General features: G+C 47.9%; 1 protein-coding gene across 5 annotated transcripts in view; it reads right to left on the bottom strand.

Moving 5' to 3' along the window:
* Positions 1 to 24035, bottom strand: part of Igsf5 (immunoglobulin superfamily member 5) — a 98974-nt gene that overhangs the window by 34603 nt on the left and 40336 nt on the right. The window contains exons 1-2 of one of the 5 annotated variants that reach the window (XM_042259594.2): positions 3854 to 4198; positions 70 to 147 (exon numbers count right to left, since the gene is read on the bottom strand). In XM_042259594.2, the coding sequence (XP_042115528.1) occupies positions 70 to 127 (58 nt within the window). In that variant the 5' untranslated portion in view covers positions 128 to 147; positions 3854 to 4198. Of the gene's footprint in view, positions 1 to 69; positions 148 to 1525; positions 1659 to 3324; positions 3810 to 3853; positions 4199 to 24035 lie in introns of those variants that run through there. The other 4 variants (XM_042259596.2, XM_076549300.1, XM_076549299.1 and 1 more) reach the window with 4 other exon arrangements.

The following is a 24035-nucleotide window of genomic DNA, read 5'->3' as shown; positions in this document are numbered from 1 at the left end:
CATCTTCTGTTCACCCTTCCTCCTGCCCTGCTTTTGAAGTCTGTAAACAATCCACCCACCCACACCTACCTGTCAGCCCAGCCAGGATGACCAGCACAGCCAGGACACCTCTCCAGCTGCCCTCCATTTCAGCATGATCTTCCTCACCTGAAACAGGAGGATGAAAGGAAGAGTGATGTTTAGAGCCGAAGGGATCTACCGTGCCACTCAGACACTTGGGACACCTCTGGAATCATTGCCATCTAGGTAGGGCAGCATTCTCTCAGAAGATGCATTTGGGGCTCATCACAGAACCATGGGTGGGAAACTGGGCATGGCCCCATCACTGTGTTCACACAGACCTCTGAGAACTCTGGTAAGCTCACTTTAGAGAATCTCTGAAGGACATGACCTAACTTTAAGCCCATGTATAGCTGACAAGACTCCAACAGAACAACCTGACTCAGAGTTTCTGGCCAAAAGGTACAGCCTGGTTGCCTGCTCTTCATTTCCACCTCCAAGGCAAACACCTGTCTGTCATGAGCTCACAACCTCGTAAGGGAAGACAGGACCCAGTGAATAAATCATAGTAGAGGCAATTAGAAGGCGGTGAGGCTTGGGAAGAGAAAGAGAACCAGTAGAGCGTAGCGCACAGGGGTTGGCCATCACTTCAAGCAGGTGGTCATGGACAGGCTCCCGGCAGCAACCACGCGCGTGTTAGTAGAAAAACAGAAGAAACGGCAGGGGCAAAGGTCATGTCTGAGGAGCTGCAGAGAGGGCCCCGTGCGGAGTGAGGGGTGGGTGAAAAGGGTAAGGCCATCCTCATGGAGGCTGAGTGAGCCCTGGTGGCCGTTTGACCGCACAAGAGGTTCCCCTTGGGTCCACCCTCCTCCAGAGCCCTGCTTCTTTGATGACCCACATGCTCACCACCCATCTCAGGGTTCTTCCTTTTGTTTGCCCTGCCCACAGCATTGTGCATCCCCCTGGAGAGCTTGGCACGTGCTCGCTGCACAGTGAACCACCGTGAGTCATCTGCAAAACCACTGCTCCTGCCCTCGGGACAGGGCCTGTTTCCCGGATTTTTTTTTTTCCCCAGCACTCACTTGCAGAGCAAAGACACAGGAAGCTTCCATTGTGGCCTCCACAGATACCACACAGCCTGCTGACACCTGGTCCCTCTAAGCTGAGCAGTGCTGGGTCCCCGCAGGACTCTGGTGGTGGGATTTTGTAACGTGGACACTCCTGTCCAGTCCTCTGCACTCCTTTCTGCTCTGCTGGGCCCAGAAGCACCACAGCCGGCACAGAGTCCACACTGGCAAGGGAAATTCCCACCTCGAAGGCTGTGCATATTCCAGGTGTGAGGACAAGAGTTTCCATTCCCGGGCAGCAAAGATGCTGAGGCCTGTGACTCACCCTTTACACCTAAACTCATCCCCAGGTACCCCAGCTCAGGAAGGGGGATTAGGGTAAGGTTTTGCCCCTTTGTCTCTCTGATGTATTTCAAACCTCAGCATGTACACTGAACTTTAACTACCCACATTCCTACCTTGGGGTTGAAACACCTCCACTAAGGCACCGTCCTGCTGTGGGCCTGAAGTCCTTGGGCAGAACTGGAGAATGTGCCTCCTCCACAGGGGTCACCTGGCAGCCAAGCTGCTGCTGAAGTCACAGCCTTCTGAGACTGATGCCCGAGCCCAGATCCAGTCTTACAAAGTGGGGAATAAATCATTTGCTAATTTTCAAGTTCAATTAACACAAGTTTGCAAGGAAACTGCTCTATCGGTCACCTGGAATGCCGGCCAGCAGAAGAGGAGGGAGACTCCACTGCCCGGTTCTGAAAGCTGCTGCACAGGCTTGGTTGTGGTTGCTTTTGTTCGGGTTGGTTGATTTGTTTTGTTTTGTTGTGTTGTGTTGTTTTGTTTTAGAATAGGGTCTTGTGTAGCTCAAGCTGGACTCAGAGACACTGGGGTGCAAAGGATGTTTTCCAGCTCCTGCCTCCATCTCCCCAAGTGCTGAGGTGACAAGTCAGCGCCACTATTCCCAGCCTGAAATTTGAATATTTCACTGAAAGCCACAGATCATTACTGAAACTGCAGTGAGGGAAGGGCAAAGGTCATCAGGAAATGCCTCAACCACCGATAAATGGGGTGGGTCAGCTATAGCATAAGGGCATGCTCTTTAACCCGGGGAGAACTCCCCTTGGGAGCTTCCTGCCTGCCTGTGTCACTCTGTGTGTCCCACATGCCAGCTATCTCCACTGCCCCATAGCTGTCCCAGGCCAGCAGCAGAATCCAGGAGTCAGCAGTGAGGCCACTGCAACAGGATGGACATATGGACACAGCATTTGAGAGTGTGTGCAGGCACTGACATCATCAAAAATGGACATTTAAGGATAGCCAAAATTATGTGTGATTTAATTAAGTATGGACCTACGCCAGAAATCTTTAGTTAATACCCCTATGGCGGTTGACCCAAATGTGGGGAATATTATTTTAAGATCTATTACATCCACTTATGCTGTGGAATAGTCATTTAATTATACAAAGATGAGTTGCATTCTTTTATATTGCATTTGTTTAATTCTGTAAAGCTGTGTTACTTTGCCTGTCTAAAACACCTGATTGGTCTAATAAAGAGCTGAACAACCAATAGCTAGGCAGGAAAGGGATAGGCAGGGCTGGTGGGCAGAGAGAATAAAGAGAAAAGTGAGAAGAAAGGAAGGAAGGAGAAAAGGAGGAGGAAAGGAGGACACCAGGGGCCAGCCACCCAGGCGGCTACAGAATAAGAAGAAAGGCATATAGAATAAAGAAAGGTAAAAGCCCAGAGGCAGAAGGTAGGTGGGATAAGTTAAGAAAAGCTGGCTAGAAACAAGCCAAGCTACAGCCAGGCATTAATAAGCAAGAATAAGTCTCCATGTGTTGATTTGGGAGCTGGTGGTGGCCCAAAGAGCCAAGAGTAAAAAACCAATTACACCCAAACCTGAGACTCAACTTCTCATTCATTTTGCTGCAGAAAGCTTTGTTTGAATGACCTACTTTTAAAAACTGCCATCTTTTCAAAAACATACGTCTAATTAAGTTTTGTTAACATCCTACCCATTCTTCATTGGCCTGACTAGCGAGGCACAAAAAAAACCACCCAGAAAACCTGACAGGTCTCCCCAGTAACTTGAAAGAAAGACCATGAATCTGCGTTCTCATAATGCTAGCTCCTTGTTTTTGAACTGCTGAAAATATTTTATCCAAAGGGTCTAAACATGCTGTTTCAGGCAGAGCAGAGGGCCAAACGCTTCTCGGGGACAGGAGAATTGTTTGGAGTAAAGCTGAGTAAAGTCCTCCGACTGACCTGCTCCAGTGCAAGATCCCGGCGTTTCTGCTACACTTTGGAGCCTGCAAGTGCGCACCTGCGTTCAGAACTCCTTCCTCACCGAAGCATCTCTCCTCACCAGGATCCTGCCTCCTCACAGACTGCGGTCTATCTCTTCACTGGGGCCCTGCCTTCCCTTGTGACCTGCCCTCTCAGAACCCCCAATGGCAACAGATAGCAATTTACAAGTTTGCCCAAGGAATGAGGAGACTGCTTCCGCAGCTTGTGCATCTGAGACCCTCCTCTGAATACCGGCACAGTCCTGCCATATCCCCAGAACAGCTCTGTACAAAAAGGCAAGCTCACTGAAAAATTGCTGCGAGTTTTGAACCCTAAGAGCAGCCTCCCTGTTTAATTTTCAACCCCGTGGAAGCTGGAAGGCAAACACTCAAGGCATTTTTGTGGGGAGCCCCACCAATGGCCTACCAGGAACCCACGGAGCCCTGAGAAGAAACCCACCGGCCAAACGCTCATTACAGGGTTGCCACATTGGCCTTGCCTCCCTTACCTCAGGCAGGTAAATTTCTGTGTTCCGGTCGCACAGGGCTTCCTGGCTGTAGTCTGCACTCCACACAGGCACACTTCTGACTGGGCACTCCTTACCCGGTAACAGGAAGTGTCTCGTGAAGTGGCCCTATCCTGACTGTGGCCCAGGCTATAGCCACGGAGGTGCAGAATGGTATGAGCGCCCCTAGCTGCAGGGACATTCCCTGTTAACCATTAGCCAGTCCAAACACAGGAAGTCCAGGCCCAGGCTGAGAAACAAGGGGCGGAGCCTCCACCCTGACTCCGTGGAGCCTTTCCCAGTCCTGCGGGGTCGAAGCTGCCCATATCCTTGTTCAGTCCTTTGCCACCAGCTGGAGTCTGACAGGCTCAGTCAGCCCCAAAGGCTGAGCCAAAACACCTTGGCCTGGCCATCCGCCTGCCTCTAGCAGAGCCCCAAGGTCTGGTGAAACCGGTTCCCTCCCCAAGCAAACAGGACAGCAGCCAGAGGAGAAAGCCTTGGAGACAGACAAAAGCCCTAGGGGTGGGTGAGCTGGGCCTGACAGCCTTTAGGAGTGTGAGCTGAAGTTCCTGGAGAAAGCTTCCCCGTGACGACTCTGCAGATTGACTGGCGCGGTAGGAATTCCTGGTTGTGGGAAGTAAGAATGTTGTATATCAAGAACCAACTTATCTTGGGCTGCCTTTAGTCCCCTTGGTAGCCACCCATCACCCATCTCTCTGTCTGTAACATCCTTTTGGCTTATCAAGTAAAAACCTTTGGAATTATTAACTTAGCAGACCATTCTTCCACCAAACTAAGACCCGGGAACGTAGTCAGAAAGGACCTGAAACCTGTAACAGAGACTTCAGTGTCGCATAGTGTGCCTACCCAGTGTCCCACCAGTGTGTCTGACTCGTGACTGCCTTTTCTTCTGTGATTAAAAGTTCATGTAACCTGAACAGCCTGGACATGAGTGGGAGCAATGAAGGGCGAGGGTCGAGGGAAAGAGAGCAGGAGATCCTAGCTGGATCAAGAAAAGAGAGGGAGAACAAGGAATAGGAGACCATGGTAAATGAAGACCACATGAGAAAAGGAAGAAACAAAAAGCTAAAGAGGCCCACAGAAATCCACAAAGATATCCCCACAAAAGACTGCTGGCAATGGCTGAGAGACAGCCGAGACTACTCTGGTGATGGGATGGCCAAACACCCTAATAGTTGGGCCAGAAACCCCATCCAAGGACTGAGGAAGCTGGATGCAGACATCCACGGCTAGGCCCCGGGTGTAGCGCTGGGAGTCTAATTAGTGAGAAAGAGGAGGGTTTATATGAGCGAGAATTGTTGAAACCAAGGTTGGATAAAGCACAGGGACAAATAACCAAACGAATGGAAACACATGAACTATGAACCAAAGACTGAGGGGCCCCCAACTGGATCAGGCCCTCTGAATAGGTGAGACAGTCGATTGGCTTGATCTGTTTGGGAGGCATCTAGGCAGTGGTACCAGGTCCTGGGCTCGTTGCATGAGTTGGCTGTTTGAAACCTGGGACTTATGCAGGGACTCTTGGCTCAATCTGGGAGGAGGGGACTGGACCTGCCTGGACTGAGTCTTATCAGGTCGATCCCAGTCCTTGGGGGAGACCTTGATCTGGAGGAGGTAGGAATGGGGGGTGGGCTGGGGGGAAGGGGAGGGGGGCAGGAAGGGAGAGAACAAGGGAATCTGTGGCTATTATGTAGAACTGAATAGTATTGTAAAATAAAAAAATAAAATAAAATAAAATAAAAAAAGTTCATGTAACCACTTCCACCACAGAACCTGCCATTCAGGGGAAACTGAATCTGGTTTCCCGGGCCAGCGTCACTCACATTTTGCTCAGAATCAACCACCCCTTCCTCCCTTTGGAACGAGAGATGGTTTTTCCTATAAATCTCCTTTTCCTGCCCAACATTTGTCTGAGACCTCAGTACAGATGGACCACAGCCGGCAGGCTCCTTAGAAGCCCCTGGAGGAAGGGGCCTGGGCTCAGGGCCCCACTCCCGCGGCCCCTGGAAGACTGAATGGGGACTGTGATCCCCACTCCCGCAGCCCCTGGAAGACTGAATGGGGACTGTGATCCCCACTCCAGCGGCCCGCATTTGACCCCCTTCTACTCTCAGAGATGCCCCCTCTTCAAGAAAACACTATCTAGGGATCTTTAAAAACGCGTCTCTGAAGGGCTGCTGTCCCGAAGCACCGTGTGTTTTTGGGAGATTTGCATCTTTTCTAAGTTTGAGCCTAGAGAGAAACTTTAGTGCTATTTTTAGCCCTCGCTATTTTAAATTCACAAAGTTCAAATCTGCATAACACATATTCATGAGGCAGTTCAGATGGCAGGGAGGCTTTGAAGGAAAATGAGTCCAGGGAGGTCCTGGGAAGCCCCAGGAAACCAGGACTGAGTTCAGATGGATTTGGACATGCGAGGTGGTCAGGGGAAGGAAGCTGAACTGAGGGACAACCAGTCAGTGCTGGGGCAGGGGGAACAGGGTGCATCGGGCAGCTTGTAAAGGCAGGAGGCCGGGGACTCGGTGAAACCTAAAGAGGTCAGAAGGCCTGAATGCGAAGAGGCAGAGCTGGAGCAGTCTTCGATGTACCCACAGCAGGTTCCAGAACGTCTAGCCAGGCTTGGTTTCTGTATTGAACGTTGTACAGAGGCACAGGGGCAAAGCTGTGAGAACCTTGGGACTGGGAAAGGGTGGTAGAGGTATCTGAGTACTTAGGAAAAACTCTTGACACCTCAGCTGCAGGACAGTGACTGGATCTATGATGGGGTGAGTATCAGCATTCTTTGAGCTCTCTGATGATTCTGCTCCATCATCATGCTGGTTCTCTCATCAACTGACTCATTAAATAAAATCTTTAATGTGTGTTCACATGCTTCACTCTAGACTTTCAAGACAACCATCATTTCATCTCTTTTTGAGAAATTTACATATATGACTACTGGAGAGATTTAGAAAATATGAAATAAGTGAGCCAATATTCAACTCTACCCTGCCTCCAGAAACATCATTTTTTAAGATTTGTTTTTAATTTTATGTATATGAGTATTTGCCTACACGTATGAACATGCACTACATGCCTGCAGTACCCACAGAGGCCAGAAGGAGGAGCCAGATCCCCTGGACTGGAATTACAGTGGTTGTAAGCTACCTTGAGAATGCTAGCAACTAAACTCAGATCCTCTACTGGAACAGCAAGTGTTCTTAATCACTGAGCTATCTCTCCAGCCCCCAAAATTGGCAATTTTATATCAGATTCAACTTCACATAAAGAAGAGAGTGAAAAACCCACTATAATCTCACATCCCACATAAATAAGCATTATGAATTTTTAATATTTTCCTTATTAAAGAGATAATACATATTTACTACAGAAATTAAGAAAATAGCCTGACAGTGGTGGTGCACGCCTTTAATCCCAGCACTCAGGAGGCAGAAGCAGGTGGATCTCTGTGAGTTCAAGGCCAGCTTAGTTTACAGAGAGTTCCAGGACACAGAGAAACTCTGTCTTGAAAGACCAAAAGAAAATACAGGAAAGCAAAAGGAGAAATCTCTTTAATTTTTTATATTTAGTGCATACATGCATTTGAGGGGTGTAGTAGCACTTTTTAGCCAGCAGGAGGCATTGGTATCACTCCAAAGCAGGTCCTGTTGAACACCTTGGCTCGTGGCACAGTGAGCACAGGCAGTAGACAGTTTTTCCAGTGACTCCCTGGAGCTTCAGGAAATGGAGAGTTCCAGGCCGCTCTAAGCCCCTCTCTTCCTCTACAGACAGGAGGTCTGCCAGCAGACGTGGTAGGGTGTCACCGGGGACAGTGCTGTGTCTATTTTAACTAGGTGAAACTGTGGAAGCCTCGGGTTAGGGCGGGAGCCAGCACTCAGGGAGGAGGGGAACACCTCACTCACAGCGATTTCGCTGGTCTGGGGCCTAAACTTGTCGTGGAGCTGAGACCTGATTAGCTCTTTTTCAGGAATGAAACAGTGTAGGTTTTTCCTGGTTTTAAGGAGCTCTGCAGGCGGTACCCTGAAGCTTCAAGTGCCCGCCAGTCCGGGAGGAAGCTGAGGGTGGGAGCCACCCAGGCCTTTGGAATTTGCCCTACGTGGGGCACCAGATATTGGTTAAAATATTAAAGCAACTCCATGTAGTTAAAAGGGAGGTTTATTTTGTGGGGTAACTTACAAGTGAAGGGATAGGTTACAGGGTCTGGGAAAGGTGTAGCGCAATCTGGCGGTATTCTCTGGAGAACTCTGCTCAGTCTACCTCCAGCATCCAGGGTCCAGGAGGAGAGCTGCCCCATCAGGATCTCAGGTCTTCAGGGTCCTCTCTTGGCCCGCCTTGTTGGTGTGACAGTTACCGAAGCCTCAGTGGGGGTTGAACTTCCAGATCAAAGCTGGAATGGCTACCCACTACAGTGCATGCATTTGTGTGTGTGTGTGTGTGTGTGTGTGTGTGTGTGTGTGTGTGTGTGTGTGTGTGTAGGTCAGAAGACAGCTTTCAGGAGTCACTTCTCTGCTTCTACCATGTGGGTTCTAGGGCTTGAACTCAAGTCCTCGGGTTTAGCAGAAGCCCCTTTACCTACTGAGCCATCACTGGCCCAGAAAGGAGGAAATTTTTTAAACAGAATGCGACTGAAACTACCACACCATGACAAGCACTATGAATAGCACAGCATATTTTTTAACATGTTTTAAAATGTAATGGTGTAGTAACTTAGTAACCAGATTCTAATCCTTTAATATATTATCATCCAGGAGCAGGTGCTGAGGGTTGTCTTTCTATAATCTGAACATGTGTTGCTCCCATCGGTTAATAAATAAAGCTGTTTTGGCCTATGGTAGGGCAGGATGGAGCCAGGCAGGAAATCCAAGCAGAGATACAGGGAGAAGAGGGCGGAATCAAAGAGATGCCAGTGAGCCGCCCAAGAAGCAAGATGTGAAAGTACCTGTAAGCCACCGGCCAGGTGGCGATATACAGATTAGTAGAAATGGGTTAATTTAAGATGTAAGAACTAGCTAGTAATAAGCCTGAGCCATAGGCTAAACAGTTTGTAATTAATAGTAAGCCTCTGACTGGTTATTCAGGAACAGGTAGGCAAGAAAGATTAATTCATCTACAAGGAGGAGAGATGGTTGGCTGCTCTTCCAGAGGACCCAGGTACCCAGGCTCAATTCCTGGCCACTCAGCCATCTAGTCCAAAGGGGATCTGATGTCACCTTTCCTTTCCTTTTACTTTGGAATAGATTCTAAGTTGCCAAGACTGGCTTAAGTCATCCTATAGTCCATGCCAGGCCTTGGACTTCGATTCTTCCTGCCTCAGCTAGCTGAGTAACTGGAATTACAGGTCTGCACCAGCCAGGCCTGCCAGGCCCGATAAGGTGTTATCCTTAATGATTAGCATACCCTGCCCTCTAGAGGCAGCAAGGCTGATCCATGTGGAAGAGGTTCCAGCCCAGGCCTTTCTTCCAGCATCCTCTGTGTGCTGACCTCACAGGAGAGTTCTACCACTCACCATACCCAGCTTGCTTGCAGTTTTTAATCTGTGTAAGTGATGAACACTGCAAGAAGTGAATCAGAGAGAAAGGGGCATTTCTGCAGGGTCAATTCTGGGGATGATTTGCAGTTGATGCTATAAGGTTGATAGAAAGCTCAGTGGTTGGCAGGAATCGGGAGAGAGCTGGCCCAGCAAAGCATGCAGGGTTTGGGGTCTGGGGCTTCCTGATCCATATGAAGGTGCAATTTGAATGCATGTCACAATACAGGTGTTTGCTCAAACCCAGAGTGCCCCACAGCCACAGTGAGCCCTGCAGTAAACTGGGTGAGGACGAGAGTTAATGCAGGGTCACTCACCATTAACCCACAGGCCCCCTGTTCAGAGGTCAGTGGTGGGAAACTGCACATGGAGGGGACCAAGATAGAGGACTCCCAGCGACCTCTGCCGAGTTTGACTGGGAACCTAAAGTCGCTCTAAAATGTAAACTTTATTATCATCATTATTATTATTATCATTATTATTATTATTATTATTATTATTATGGTTTTCTTAGATGGGGTGTCATACAGTAGCCCAGGCTATCCTCAAACTAACTTTGTAGCCACGGATGACCCTGAGCTTCTGACCTTCCTCCTCCATGTCATCACCCAGCTTTTATGTGGTTGTTTGAGCACAGGCTTCACACTCACTAGGTAAGCACTTTACCAACTGAGCCCCGGCCACAGCCGGAAAATTGATTTGTTCTTCATAAATCACTGGTGAGGTCTGCAGAATTAGCAAATGGCTGGGTCCTCAGCAGACTCTGTCCAACACAGCACTGCTGGCTTAAGATGCAACACTTGTGGTGCTCTCCATCAGCAGCCCTGGACCGCTAACGTACCCACGTAGCCACAAGACTCACATAAGCTTTGGTTTTCTCACTATATATATATATTTGTTTTAAATGAAAGTGAAATATTTATTTTAGTTCCTTCCTAGAACTTACCATTTTCTTTATTTTTCTGGCCTTCTATCACGACATTATCTTTTGAGTAGCTAAGCAGCATTGTTTTATAGATATACCAATCGTTATTTAAAAATCATTTTATTCTAAAGCGTTCAATTGTGCCTACATCTTAACTACTAGAAATATTTTAATTCAACAACTATACATTTCCATATATTATATAAGAGGATATAGTGGCTATATATACAATTTTATAGCCTTTTTAATTTAAGACTATTAAAGCCATGGTTCCCTATCATTAAAAGCTACTCACAAACACTGTTTTAATGGCTGCATAATAATATGTTGCATTATGATCACAATATCATTATATCACAGCGACTATAAGAACACTCATCTGGTTCAGCATTATGCTGGTCCCAGTCTCCCAAAACTGCAAATAATATTGAGATGAATATACATAAGCACGAGGGGACCTTTGTTTTTTCTTTTGTTTTGCACTTGGCCCTTCTAATTAGAACCATATGTCAAAACACTGATCACTTTAAAACCGAGCATGGTTTCATTCCCAGCACCGTGCCCAGTTGCAGACCCCCGGCGACAGAACTGTTGGCCTTTTTTTCTGACTGTGGCATACCTACGTACCAGGCTCATAAATCCTACGATAGCGAAGTTTGAAAAATGCCCTCTGTCCACACCTAGGAGGACCGTGAACCAGGGCCATGTGGCCTTAGGATTCCAAAAGCTGCATCTTCCCTCGGGAAGCTTGGTCTTTAACGGATGCACCATCGACCACGGCACCAGAGGCACCATCAGCAATGTTGGTGGCAAGCCGCAGAAAATTCTGTCTACTCCACCACCACAAATCTTAATGGCTGCAGAAGAGAACAGTCTGTCTATTAACTCTGTAGCTGAGGAAGGCGCATTAAGCAGAGTCCTCTGGGGAGGCCGCCCGACAGAACACCATGGGCTTTATTGAATCGGTGTACAGGATAGGAGCCGAGCAGAACCGCAATGGCTGTCTGCACTCTAAGGAGGCTGAGAGCCCCGCAGCTGCTCAGTCCAAGAAGCTGCTGCCTCAGCAGTCCCGACCCAGAAGTGAAGGCCTGGAACTCCGTGGATAATCTCTGGTCTTCAGTCCATTCATTTGAAAGGCTAGAGAAGATGACCACAGCAGGTGAGGTTAGCAGCAAGTTCAAAAGGAAGCACAGGCAGTTAGACCCACGCTGCTCTCTCATTGGACCGCTTTGTCTCCAGGTTGCCCATTGGAAGGTGCCTGCTTGGAGGCACCATCAGTTACTCTCTTGAAAGGCTTTTACAAAAAAATGTATGCCTAAAGAGGGTTCAGAGTAGTTCTAAATTCTCCCAGGTTGGCACCAAAACCAACCATCCGACACTCCTTGACGTCCTTCTGTGGCAGACAGGGCCGTTTCTAAGGAGGCTCATTCACAGGGCTAAATGGTCTTATTAATAAAATCAAATCTGAGTTGCTCACCACTTCTCATCGTTTGGTGACTGTGGTGATGCTGCTACCTGGGACAAAGGGTTTACTGCTGCTGGTTCAGAGAAGAATTGCCAGAACCATCTTGTTACAAGAAAGCATCAGCAAAGGTCAGTTTGGAAAAGTTTGGCAAGACAAATGGTGGGGAGAAATTGCTGTGAAGATTTTCTCTTCCAGGGAAGAACATTCATGGTTCCGAGAGACAGACATTTATCAGACTGTGATTGCTCCAAACCACAGAGGAGGCACAAAAAAAATTCTGTAGGGAACCATGACCATGCCTAACAGCAATTTTGAAATCTTCAAAAGGATGATGGGACCCCACAACAATGATTCCACAAGGACTATGGTAAAGCCATTAAGCTGATTAACACCACAGAAAGATCAACCTTGGACTACAAACTGTTCAGGACAATTTCACGATGGCTAGCTCAGATGATCCAGATTCATAGACTACTCGAACAAGGACTTGAGACAAGCCCTGCACTTTCCCATTATGCAGAGACTGGGCAAATGATACAGCTAACTCTTTTAGGACTTGACAGTTAACCCAAAATTTTTTTTCAGGATTCCCTAAAGATGCCTTTGCCCCCAGAAAGCACGAAGTAATATTAAGAAAATAATGCCCACATTCCCAAGAGGTGGGATGGGAGGAGATTTTTGGTTGTTTAATGAGCTATGAATATTGCCATTGTTTATGATGGTTGGTTACAAGTTGTTAATTGTTAATGGTCAGGAAAAAAGCTGAATAAGGAGATTAGATTCATAGTTTTTGTTTGAAAAAAAAAGGAAAAGGAAAAAAGAGAATATAGGTATGAGGTAGATCACTGAATCTACTCTGAGAAAAAAGATAAAGAAATAATAGGATAAATGGGTAGATCATTGAATCTACTCTAAAAAGAAAAAGGGGAAAGTATAAAAATGACAAAAGGTAGATTATTGAATCTATTATGAAAAGAAAAAAGAGAATAGATATAAAATAAAAAAGTCAATTATTGATTTACTTTTAAATAGGAACTACTTGTTTTAAATAAGATAAGTAATGAAATTTTTGTCTGAATCTGTTAAATGTTAATGGACTAGACATCATTAATGTAATTCTTGACTGTATATATTGTATATACTTATTGGGTATGGTTTTTCTTGTATTAGTTGAAAGCTTTTTTAAATTTTAGACAAAAAAGTGGAAATGTGATACTGTGTTCCCCAAAATATTGTGCATCCTAATCAACTTATCTGGGATCAGAGAACAGAACAGTCACTAGATATAGAAGCCAGAAAATAGTGGCACACACACCTTTAATCCTAGTGTTCTGGAGACAGAGATCCATCCAGGTCTCTGTGAGTTCAAGGCCACAGTGGAAACAGCCAGGCATGGTGACACACACCTTTAAGCCCAGGAAGTGATGGCAGAAAGCAGAAAGGTATTTAAGGCATGAGGACCAGGAACTAGAGCTGGTTAAGCTTTTAGGCTTTGAGCAGCACAGTTCAGCTGAGATCCATTTGGATGAGGACTCAGAAGCTTCCAATCTGAGGAAACAGGATCAGCTGAGGAACTGGCAAGGTGAGGTGGCTGTGGCTTGTTCTGCTTCTCTGATCTTCCAGCTTTAAGCCAGTACCTGGCTTCAGGTTTGTTTTTATTAATAAGACCTGTTAAGATTCGTGCTACACTTCCTTACTCTTCTGTTGCTGAGAAGAGACCACAACCAAGGCAGCCTGTAAAAGGAAGCATGTAATGGGGGCTTGTTTACCATTTCAGAGAATTAATCCATGACCATCCTGGCAGGGAGTACGGTGGCAGGCAAGCAGGCGTGGCGCTGGAGCAGTAACTGAGAGCTCCCGTCTGATCCATAAGTTGCAGGCAGAGAAAAAGAGACTGGGCTTGGCGTGGGCTTTTGAAACCTCAAAGCCCACTCCCCATGACATACCTCCTTCAATAAGCCACAAGTTGTAATCCTTCCCAAACAGTTCCGCCAACTGGGAACCAAACATTCAAATATGACCCTATGGGGGCCTTTCTCATTCAAAACACTACAGCCAGCCTGGCTGCAGCCAAGCAGCCTAGTTACAGTGATCTAGGGCCTTGGTTCCTGTCCAGGTGGACCCTTCCATGAGGTTGCAAGAGCTTGTTTTCAACATGGAGCTGAGTCTCTAGGGGCCATTACTTCTGAGATCCATGAAATGGAAGCTGCTGCACTTTCACAGTGTGGACCTAAAAACTGTCATAATGTCCCTCTATCAGTCTTCTGTTGCCAAGTAACAAACTACCACAAATGTGGTAGGCTACAGATGTTCTCATCCAGTGTCTTGCAGTTCTAGGGATCAGACATCTAGGGTGGTGTGCCTTGGTTCTCTGTGCAGGGTCAATGCAGGCTGGTCTTCTGTCAACTTGACACAAACTAGAGTCATCTGAAAGGGGGGACCCTCAATTGAGAAAATGCCTCTATAAGATCCAGCTAAAAGACATTTTCTTAATTAGTGATTGGTGGAGGAGGGCCCAGCCCACTGTGGGTGGTACCATGCCTGGGCTAGTGGTTCTGGGTTCTCTAAGAAAGCAGGCTGAGCAAGCCATGAGGAGCAAGCCAGTAAGCAGCACCCCTCCATGGTCTCTGCATCAGCTCCTGCCTCCAGGTTCCTGTCCTGTTTGAGTTGCTGTCCTGACTTCCTCCAATAAAGGAGTAGGACCCGGAAGTGTAAGCCAAACAAAACCTTTCCTCCCCCAGCTTGCCTTTGGTCATGGAGTTTCATCACAGCAATAGTGACACTAAGACAGGGTCTCATAAGAATTTAGCCAGGATGGGTTTGTCTCTCACTCCCCATCTTCAATCCCAAAACAATACAGCGAGCCCTGTTCCTGCGTCTGGCTTCCTCTTCTGCTGCCAGTTAGAAAGAAACTCTCTACTTTCCAAAGGCACATGTCATGTGAATAAGGGAGGCAATGCCTTTTCTGTCCTATGATACCATCTTATTCACAATGTCACTCAAAGGGAAGGGGCCTACAGGGGATGTGACTCATTGGGGGGGACATCTGTGACCTCACCTACCACATTCACACCCATGGTGTTCTTTCTACTGAAGAGTCAGAATCCAGAGGAAGGGACAGAAGACTTAGGAACCACACCCACCCCTGCCAGTAGAACAGTGCTAAAGAACCTGTGGGTCATGGGTAGATGGTTCAATCATTTTAACCTGTGAGAAGATGTAAACCATATCAGCAACATCCTAGATGCGTTCACCTTCGCTTTCTGTTATTGCTATTGTTGCCCAGTCTCGAGGCAGGTTAGTTTGGAAGGAAAAGAGGTCCATTTCCCTCACAGCTCTAGTTGTTTGAGTTAGCTTCTTATCAAGGAGACAAAGCACTTGAGGAAATCAGCTTGAAAGGAGGAGAGATTTGTTTTGGACCTGAGGTTTCAGCCCATGGTCACTTGGCTCCATGGCTTCAGACGTGTGGTGAAGCTGAGAGTCACGTCTGGGAGCTTGAGGTAGATAGGGCTGGCCTGTTTGCCACAGAGCAGCTGGGAAGCAAAGAGAAAAAGGGGAGGGACTGGGGCCCCCATATGTCCCCAAGGCAATGTCTGCACTGGCCTAACTTCCTGCCCACCACCTCCTAAGATCTGCACAGGCCAATGGCTATGCCTTTAATACACGGGCCTTTGGGTGGGGTGCTTCAGATCCAAACCACAGCATGGTCCAAGGGCCTGACTAGCTTCAGCTTGGCTCTATCAATGCAGGATATGCACAAGACCTCATGTGAGTGAAATATCTCAAAACTAGATGCCAGACAATCCCCCCTGAGAGCATGTGCCCAACTGTTGGAGCCCACTAAGTTTCCTAGTGGCTGTACCCAGCAGGACTGCATGGGAGATTGATATGACCACGGGCCTGGGTACCAGGTGTTTGTGAAGGTCTAACTAGCAGGGGGAGGTCTTTTGTTCCACTCCTTTGCATTGGTATAAATAGACCTTTGGAATAAAGTTCTGGGCCGGTGGATAAGGATCCAGACCCACCTGGGTCTATCCTGTGTTTTCTCTCTGTTTCCCTCTCCTCACTATCTCTAAGTCTCTTATCCCTCAATCCTCAAGAGTTCCTGGGGTAAATAAGTATGGGGGCTGGTCACCCACATCCAACTGACTAAAGTACTTCCCCAGGTTCTCCTAGTACCCCATATACCTCCGCACCCCTAAATATAGGCCCGTGGGTGAGAAATTACATCAAAACCATAGCCCTGGGCGGGTAGGTTCCCAGATCTGGACCTGAGTCCACAAGACCCAACTGCTCTCCTGGTGACTAGAAACCCATTGGGACATCTGTGAATGTTGCAGAGTGGTGTCCTCCAAACATGACAGATTTTGACATCTTCATCAGCGGTGGCTGTGACTGCCAGCAGGACCTGTTGACATTTCCCACACCAAAGGAAGGAGTGGAGAGGGTCATCAGAAATTGACCTAAGATCTCAGCCACTCCCTCCGTACACCCCCTCACCTGATCAGGATTCTGCCCTAATCATATGTGACCTTGTGTTCTCACCAGCAGCTAGAATACCGAGTGGGGAACATTAAATGATGGGGCTCCACCTATGCGGCTGTGAAGAAGCTGTTGTCCTTGCTGTGTGAGAATTTCTGTGAGATTGGAGTGAGTCACCCTGTATATAGATGATCCTTCAGGCAGGCTCTGTAAGCAGTAAACCTGTTGGCACGCCCCCCCCCCAGGTTGGATTTGACACAATCATACCTAGTTATCACTGGTGCCTTGGGAAGAGGTGTTTGTTTTTGTCTCCCCAGGAAAAAGTTCAAACCACAGCGGTGTTTTGTCTTCTGAGAGAATGTATTACATCTGAGGACTTCTGCTGGTCCCCGGCCTATACCAGGAGTCCCCTCATTGGGTGGTTATCCCGAGAGTCACATGGTCCATATACCAACAACTGTCAAAAAGTAAAATGGGAGTTGGCCTTGAGAATATCAGACTTTTCAAAGGCAAAATGTGTTTTGAAAACAAAGTTGAGAGAAGCACAGATTGCCTTTGGGACCTCCAGTCTAGTTTATTCTGTTCTATTTTTACTGATGAATCTTGCCTCGGGCATGACGTGATGACGGCCATCACACAGGTATGCATGCTGAGAAATAAGCATGGCATCCTTTTATGGCCATAGGTGCTTGCACCAGAGCTGCCAGTTGCCGAGGAAACAAAACTCCCCAGATGTTTTCATTAGCTTCAGAGGAACTCTCTTGCTTCTGTGAGGAGAATTGAATTTACTTTGGCTTCAGATAGGAACATCTATCAGGCAAGCTATTATGGGTTGAAATATAACTCCTCAAAACAGACAAGCCTGAGTCTTAACCTCCAGCACCTGTGGATGTGTCCTTTTTTGGAAATGGAACCATTCCTCACTAGTCAAGTTCAAGCAAGGTTGTTAGAGTCAGCCTCAGAGACATTTGTAGGAAAGACCATTTGGAGAGACCCCAGAAAAGCCAGGCAGCAACAGACAGAGACTGGATTTTTTTTTTTTTTTTTTTTTTTTTTTTTTTTTTTTTGGTTTTTTTTTCGAGACAGGGTTTCCCTGTGTAGCTTTGCGCCTTTCCTGGGACTCACTTGGTAGCCCAGGCTGGCCTCGAACTCACAGAGATCCGCCTGGTTCTGCCTCCCGAGTGCTGGGATTAAAGGCGTGCGCCACCACCGCCCGGCCAGACAGAGACTGGAAAGAAGATGCTACACCAAAAAGGTCTGTGTCAGCAGAAGCCTGAAGATGCCCAGAATAACCTTTCCTCGGCAGCTTTGGAGGGTATAGGGCTGCTGACACCCAGATCCCTGACATGCAGCCTCCTCACGATGCATTTCCTCTGTGTAAACCACTGGGTTAGATCTCTTGGTTACAGCATCCTCTTTAAAACTGGGCTGCTAGCTGGAAGGTGCCATCCATTCTGAAGGTAGCCTCCCCATTTCAATTCCTCCTGTCTGTAAATATCCCCAGACCCATGCCTAGAGGCATGCCTCCTAGACAACTCCAAACCCCACAAGGTTGACAAGTAGCCACCACACTTAATGTACTAGCTGCTTTTTGCTGCTGTGAATAACTGCCCTGATTGAAAGCAACTTAGAGAAGAGAGGGTTTATTTTGGCTTGTGGTTCCAGAGAGAGAGTCCTTGGTAGGAGACACAGCAGCAGATGGCCAGAGCCAGAAACTGGGAGACCAGCTGCAAATGCACAGCACAGAGATCAAACTGGAAATGGAATGAGGCTGTAAACTCCCAAAGCCCACTCCCAGTGACATAAGTCCTTTAGTGAGGCTCCACCCTCTAAAGGTTCCATAACTTCCTAAAACAGCCAGCTGGTAACCAGGTATTCAAATACATGAGCCTTGGAGGACATCTCTCATTCAAACCACCATGATTAGTGTATCTGGGGTTGTAGCTCCCTCACTCCAGTCCCTGCCTTTACAATCATAGGGCTTCTCTTCACGGATCTTCCCACTGTCTTCTCATGAGGATGCCAGGCACATAGGGTTAAAGGCCAACCATCCCTCCTGCAGTGCAGCCTCATCTTGACAGAGCTGGAATCTGCAAATCCTTATTTCCCAAGGAGGTCACATTCACAGGTGCAACCACTAACAGGGAGGCAGGAAAATGAGGAAGAGCCACTGTTGCCAGGGAAACTGCTGTGGATGGTAAGACAATGTTCAGACCTCCTGGGAAGCACACAAGACACTCTAGAGCCTCCCCCCCCCCGAAAGACAAGAGGGGGCTCACTCAGCATCACCCCTTTCCAACGGTATAAACTACCCACAGTAGCTCTTCATGCATGACTCGTGTGAAGTCTACAGAGGAAAGCAAGACCCTGCAGCCCAGGTTTGCAGCTGGCTGCCGTCAGCATAGAATGACCCACCATAAAACATAGAGGCTACCCCTCGCTCCTCTCCGATGATCCCAACTGCATGCTAATTCTGCTCTGTTGCCATGCCTACAAGGTCATCACTGGCCACAACCTACAAACAAGTCCAGACGGGTGAAAATGAGTATGACAGTCACTTCTCTCACCACCAGGCCGAAAGCTCAAGGGACTTAATTTGACTCATGACTTTAGAGGTGTCAGTCCACCGCAGAGGGGAGAGCCTGACAGAGCAGCACCGTTCCAGCTGTGGTGACAGGAAGCTGAGAAAGGTGACAGCAGGGTATGACACGGTCATTTCCTCTCAACTGAAACATTCCCTTCACAGAAGAGGTGGAATGCTCATGAGACTGGGAAGTAAATAAATTAAACAAACCTCTTATGACTAGGAAAGCCAACATTTGTGCATTTCTTTTTTTTAAGATTTATTTATTATGTATACAGTATGCTTGTGTGTCAGAAGAGGGCACCAGATCTAACTACAGATGGTTGTGAGCCACCATGTGGTTGCTGGGAATTGAACTCAGGACCTCTGGAAGAGCAGGCAGTGCTCTTAACCTCTGAGCCATCTCTCCAGCCCCATTTGTGCATTTCACAGGTGCTGTGGATGATTGATTGATACATAAAACACTGGCCAGTAGCCAGGCAGGAAGTATAGGCGGGACTAGCAGAGAGGAGAATTGAGAGAACAGGAAGGCAGAGAGGAGGAGACACCAGCCTGCCGTCCAGGGAGCATTATATAAAGGCAGCAGGTAAAGCCATGGAACATGTGGCAACATATAGATTAACAGAAGTGGGCTGAGTATAAGAGTAAGAGCTAGACAATGGTAGGCCTGAGCTAATGGCAGAGCAGTTTAAATAATATAAGCATCTGTATGTTTATTTTATAAGTGGGCTACGGGACTTGGCCCAGAGAGAAAACCAAGGTTATAGGATCAGTAAACAGCAGCTGGAGCGGGCAGGTACTCTGCCCAGCTGAGCTTCTGAGAGGAGATCTCAGATCTGTGGAGCAGCCTACAAACCTAAGAGAGCTCCAGGAATGCAAATTTCGTGAGCCATCACCTTGTGGGTTTTCAGTGAGGCAGTCACTTTTGAGTTGTTGCTGCTCCTGTAAGTTAGTAACCCCTTACCCATACTCCTGTAGGTAACCCCAATAAGCTCATTGGTTCACCTGTGTCTTGGGGTTTTATTGCCGTGAAGAGACACCTTGACCACGGCAACTCTTATAAAGGAAATTATTTAACTGGAGCTGGCTTACAGTTTCAGAGGTTTAGTCCATTATCGCCATGGCAGAGAGCATGGTAGCACACAGGCAGACATGGTGCTGGAGAAGGAGCTGAGAGTTCTATGTCCGGATCGGCAGGCAGCAACAAGACAGACTGAAGCCACTAAGCCTGGCTTGAGTTTCTGCCCCCAGTGACACACTTCCTCCAACAATGTTACACCTACTTCAACGAGGCCACACTTCCTAATGGGGCCATTTCCTATGAGCCTATGGGACCATTTTCTTTCAAACCACTACAACCTATGACAGGATATGAGTGCAGAGGCTCCTCCATCTTGTATTCTTGCTGAGGCCATTTCAGGTTTAACTAGAATTTGACCTCCTTGATGGAGAATCCCATGGAAATTACCCAACTCTGTTCTAGGAACCCGAGGTCAAGATGCCCCAGTTAACTTACCTCAGCTTCTGTGAAACTGCCTGTTTGTGCAAACCACCCCTACAACTGCAGATTGAGATACCAGGACAGTGGTCCAGGTACTGACCGCTCCCTCCAGATATCCCTCATGCTCCATCAGTGCTCACCGTGGTCCAGGTACTGACCGCTCCCTCCAGATGTCCCTTGTGCCCCTCATGCTCACAGTGGTCCAGGTACTGACCGCTCCCTCCAGATGTCCCTTGTGCCCATCAGTGCTCACAGTGGTCCAGGTACTGACCGCTCCCTCCAGATGTCCCTTGTGCCCCATCAGCGCTCACAGTGGTCCAGGCGCTGACCCAGTCCTTCCTCTCTGAACGCCTGAACTTCCATTCTTCTCTCTTTTCATCGGGCCACAGTTGCTGTGACTTCTCCATCACCATTGTCACCCGTCTCAGGAGCACGGAGAAGATTCCCAATCTCCAGAGACCCAGGCACCTCAGGAACATGGCGATGACTCTAGTCCCCCGACCCCGAGAGCCGACAGCCACTGCTGGTGGAGGGACCTCTGGCTGTGCCTGCTGGTGTCTGTCAGGAAAGGCCCAAAGCGCCCCGGTGGTAGTCACTTTTGAGTCCCACGGAACCCTTACTGTGCACCTCAGTGGAACCCAACTCACCTCTCCAGGACCCAGAATCTATATGCTGCTGGGCTTACGTTCCAGAGGCAGGAAGCACAGTCCCTAGCCAGTCACCAGGAGCGATAGAGAAAGCAGCCAGTCACACTTCCATGACTTGGTCCCCAGACCCATGTATTCTGATCTTATTAGTTACTTTTCTGTTGTTGTGCTACAAACACCCTGAGGAAAAGCAACCTGGAGGAGAAAGGGTTGATCTTGATTTACAGTTCCAGGGAGGATACATAGCCCACCATGGCAGAGAAGGCAAAGCATTGGGAGCTTTGAGGGCAGAGCATGAGGCTGGCCGGTCACAGGAAGCAGGGTTAGGCTATACAGCTTCAAATCCTACCCCCAATGACATACTTGGGCTATCCCTCTTAAAGATTCCATAACCTTCCAAATAGTGCCACCTTGGGGACCAAGTGTTCAAATATACGAGCCTATGGGGACATTTCTCTTTCAGACCATACCACTGGAGACTGGTGACAAGTCACTCTGAGGTGACTTCAGGCTCTGTACCATTCACTGGCCACCCTGGAGGACAGGATCCCAACTCCAGTGGGTGTCACCCAAGCTGGCCCCACCGCTGAAGCCTTTGAAAGACCTTTTCATGGCTCCTTTGGTAAATGAGTCGATTTTCTCCTTGCTGTGATAAAATACATCAACAAAAGCAGCTTAAGGGAGAACTGGTTTATTGGGGTTCACACTTTGAGGGTACCATCCACCACAGGTGGACACAGCAGCAAGTGTCGGAGGCAGCTGGTCATGTTAGGAAGCAGGAAGAGATGGATTCTGGTGTTCAAATGCCCTTTTTCCTTCACGTGGTACCCTGGCCCATGCTATCACCCACATTCAAAACCAAATCTAGAAAATTTCTCGCAGAGAGGCCCAAAGGTGGTCACACAGGAGACTCTAGGTCCTGCCAAGTTTTAACCAGCAAGGTTCCTATTCTGTGAAGCACTCATCTTGGAGACACTCACCCCACATGGCTGGCTGGAAATAAACACCTCCCTTGCTGGGGATGGGCTCTCATGCCATCAGCTTTCAGTGAAGTAGCAGCTGGTTCCCCAAGGCTAGCAACACAGGATGAACCCGACCGACATTCAGTGGATGCAGGAGGTGTGGCAGCCAGGATGAGGACTCACATATTAGCCTCACCCATGCCATCATAGCTGTCCCTCCCTACCATGGCACAGCCGTTGGGGGACTGAGGATGAAGCCAGTCACAAGCAAAGCAGGCTTCTCCACTTGAGTCTCCTGTCACTCCATGACCGGCAGTCACTTATTTTTTTCATTAACTCCATTTCCCATTCAAAACACAGTTACCAACTTCAGCCTTATTCTAAATGGAAAGTGTCAAATCCAAAGTGCCCCTAACTCCCAACATGGAGAATGTCCCAACAGCAGTCTGGTGTCAGCTCAGGTTTCACTCTGGCTAGGTAAACAGGAAGACTGTTAGCAGATAAATAAAAGCCTATGCCCAGGATTCCTCAGAAACCTGTGAAGCAGGTTTGCCTGTCACCAAGAGCCACTACTTCCCTCATCTCTGGCAATGGGGCAGCTAGTTCCCCATTAGCATGGACCCTATAACATATGTCAAAGCCCCCACACTAGCTCCTGGGGTCTTCTGGCCACAGACCTCTCCCCATTGCTACCCTAACTTCCAGTTTACAGGCTCCCTCCCCTCCCAGCCTGTTTCTTTAAAACTAGAAAGGCCTTCCCACACCTTTTCTCTGCCTCCAGGGGGTAGCCAGAGCATCTTTCAATTTCACCCAAATGAACGCTCTTCTTTCCACTCACGGAGTGGTTCACTCTGCCCTTGCTTACAATGATATCTGTGACATCATGAATGTGGTAAGCTAGCTGTGGCTTCCCTTTACACGTTAGACTCCTAGTGACCGAGACTAAAATTGTATGTCTGTGTTCCAGAGGGTGATTTGAGGTCCACTTGTGAAAACAGTGGCCCTCTGTCTAGCCAGGTCCTAGGGACAGAGTCCTGGTCTACCTACTGAGGAGGAGACCTGTCCATTTCCAGATCTGTAGACAGGCATCAACACCTGGATTCTTTCTTCCCACTTGAAGCTGCCAGCAACCCCTTTATCTTAACCTCATCAGAGAAAAAAGTTGCCCTGATGCTTTCAAATGCTGAACCCCTGCTGTGAGCCTCCTGAAATTTAGAAAAACAAACCATTTTGATCCTACACAGAACAAAAGAAATTATCTTGGCTCCCTTTGAGGAAGGCTAGTGACATCTGAAGTCCTTAACACTAAATAGTGTTTATGAACTGTTACCATTCCCTACAGTAGCTGTCTGTGTTTTATGGATCCGTCTGAGCACCCCACCACAGGACAAGGGCTTAACAGTTCAGGGTTTCCTGTGGAGAAGTAGAGCCCAGTGCCTCAGATCCCAAGGCAGCAGCTCCTCAGCTCTGTTTGGAATCATAGCATATCACAAAAACAAAAGTTGTGTGGAGCAGAGAAAAGGTGAATGTCCAAAGAGATTTAAAACCGTATCTCATTTGCTCACAGCCTGACAAGGTGGCACAGATGTTTCATGTACAAATGCCACCTGTGACTCAGGGTTAGTCTCAGCCATGTGCAATTCAGACCTAAGGGAATCTTTGCTGCTCTTGCAGAGGACTTGAGTTCAGTTCCTGGCACCCACATCAGTGGTCACACCCACCTGTTACTCCAATTCCAGGAGTTTTGGCGCCCTCTTCAGGCTCCCATGAGCACCTGCACACAGTGTGCATATCCACACAGAGATACACATACATAAACACATAATTAATGATTAAAAACTAAATATTAAATGCTATTTTTAAAAGCAAGAATCTTCAGGTGACAGACTTCTGCATATCAAGTGTGATTCTCTCCCACAGAGAGGGTCCCATGGTCCTGAATCAGGACAGAAAGTCTTGAGGAGAGCATGCCTCCTCTGCTTCTGCCCTCCTGGTTCACGTGACTACTACCGTGAAAACATGTCAAAAAAAAAATAGCCATATGTCTTTCAGACTTTCACTTTCCTAGCCC

The sequence above is a fragment of the Peromyscus maniculatus genome, chromosome 12 (assembly GCF_049852395.1).
Source record: "Peromyscus maniculatus bairdii isolate BWxNUB_F1_BW_parent chromosome 12, HU_Pman_BW_mat_3.1, whole genome shotgun sequence".
NCBI classification, from domain to species: Eukaryota; Metazoa; Chordata; class Mammalia; order Rodentia; family Cricetidae; genus Peromyscus; species Peromyscus maniculatus.
Note: the sequence above shows the minus strand (reverse complement) of the source record. Positions and strands in the feature narration are given on the sequence as shown.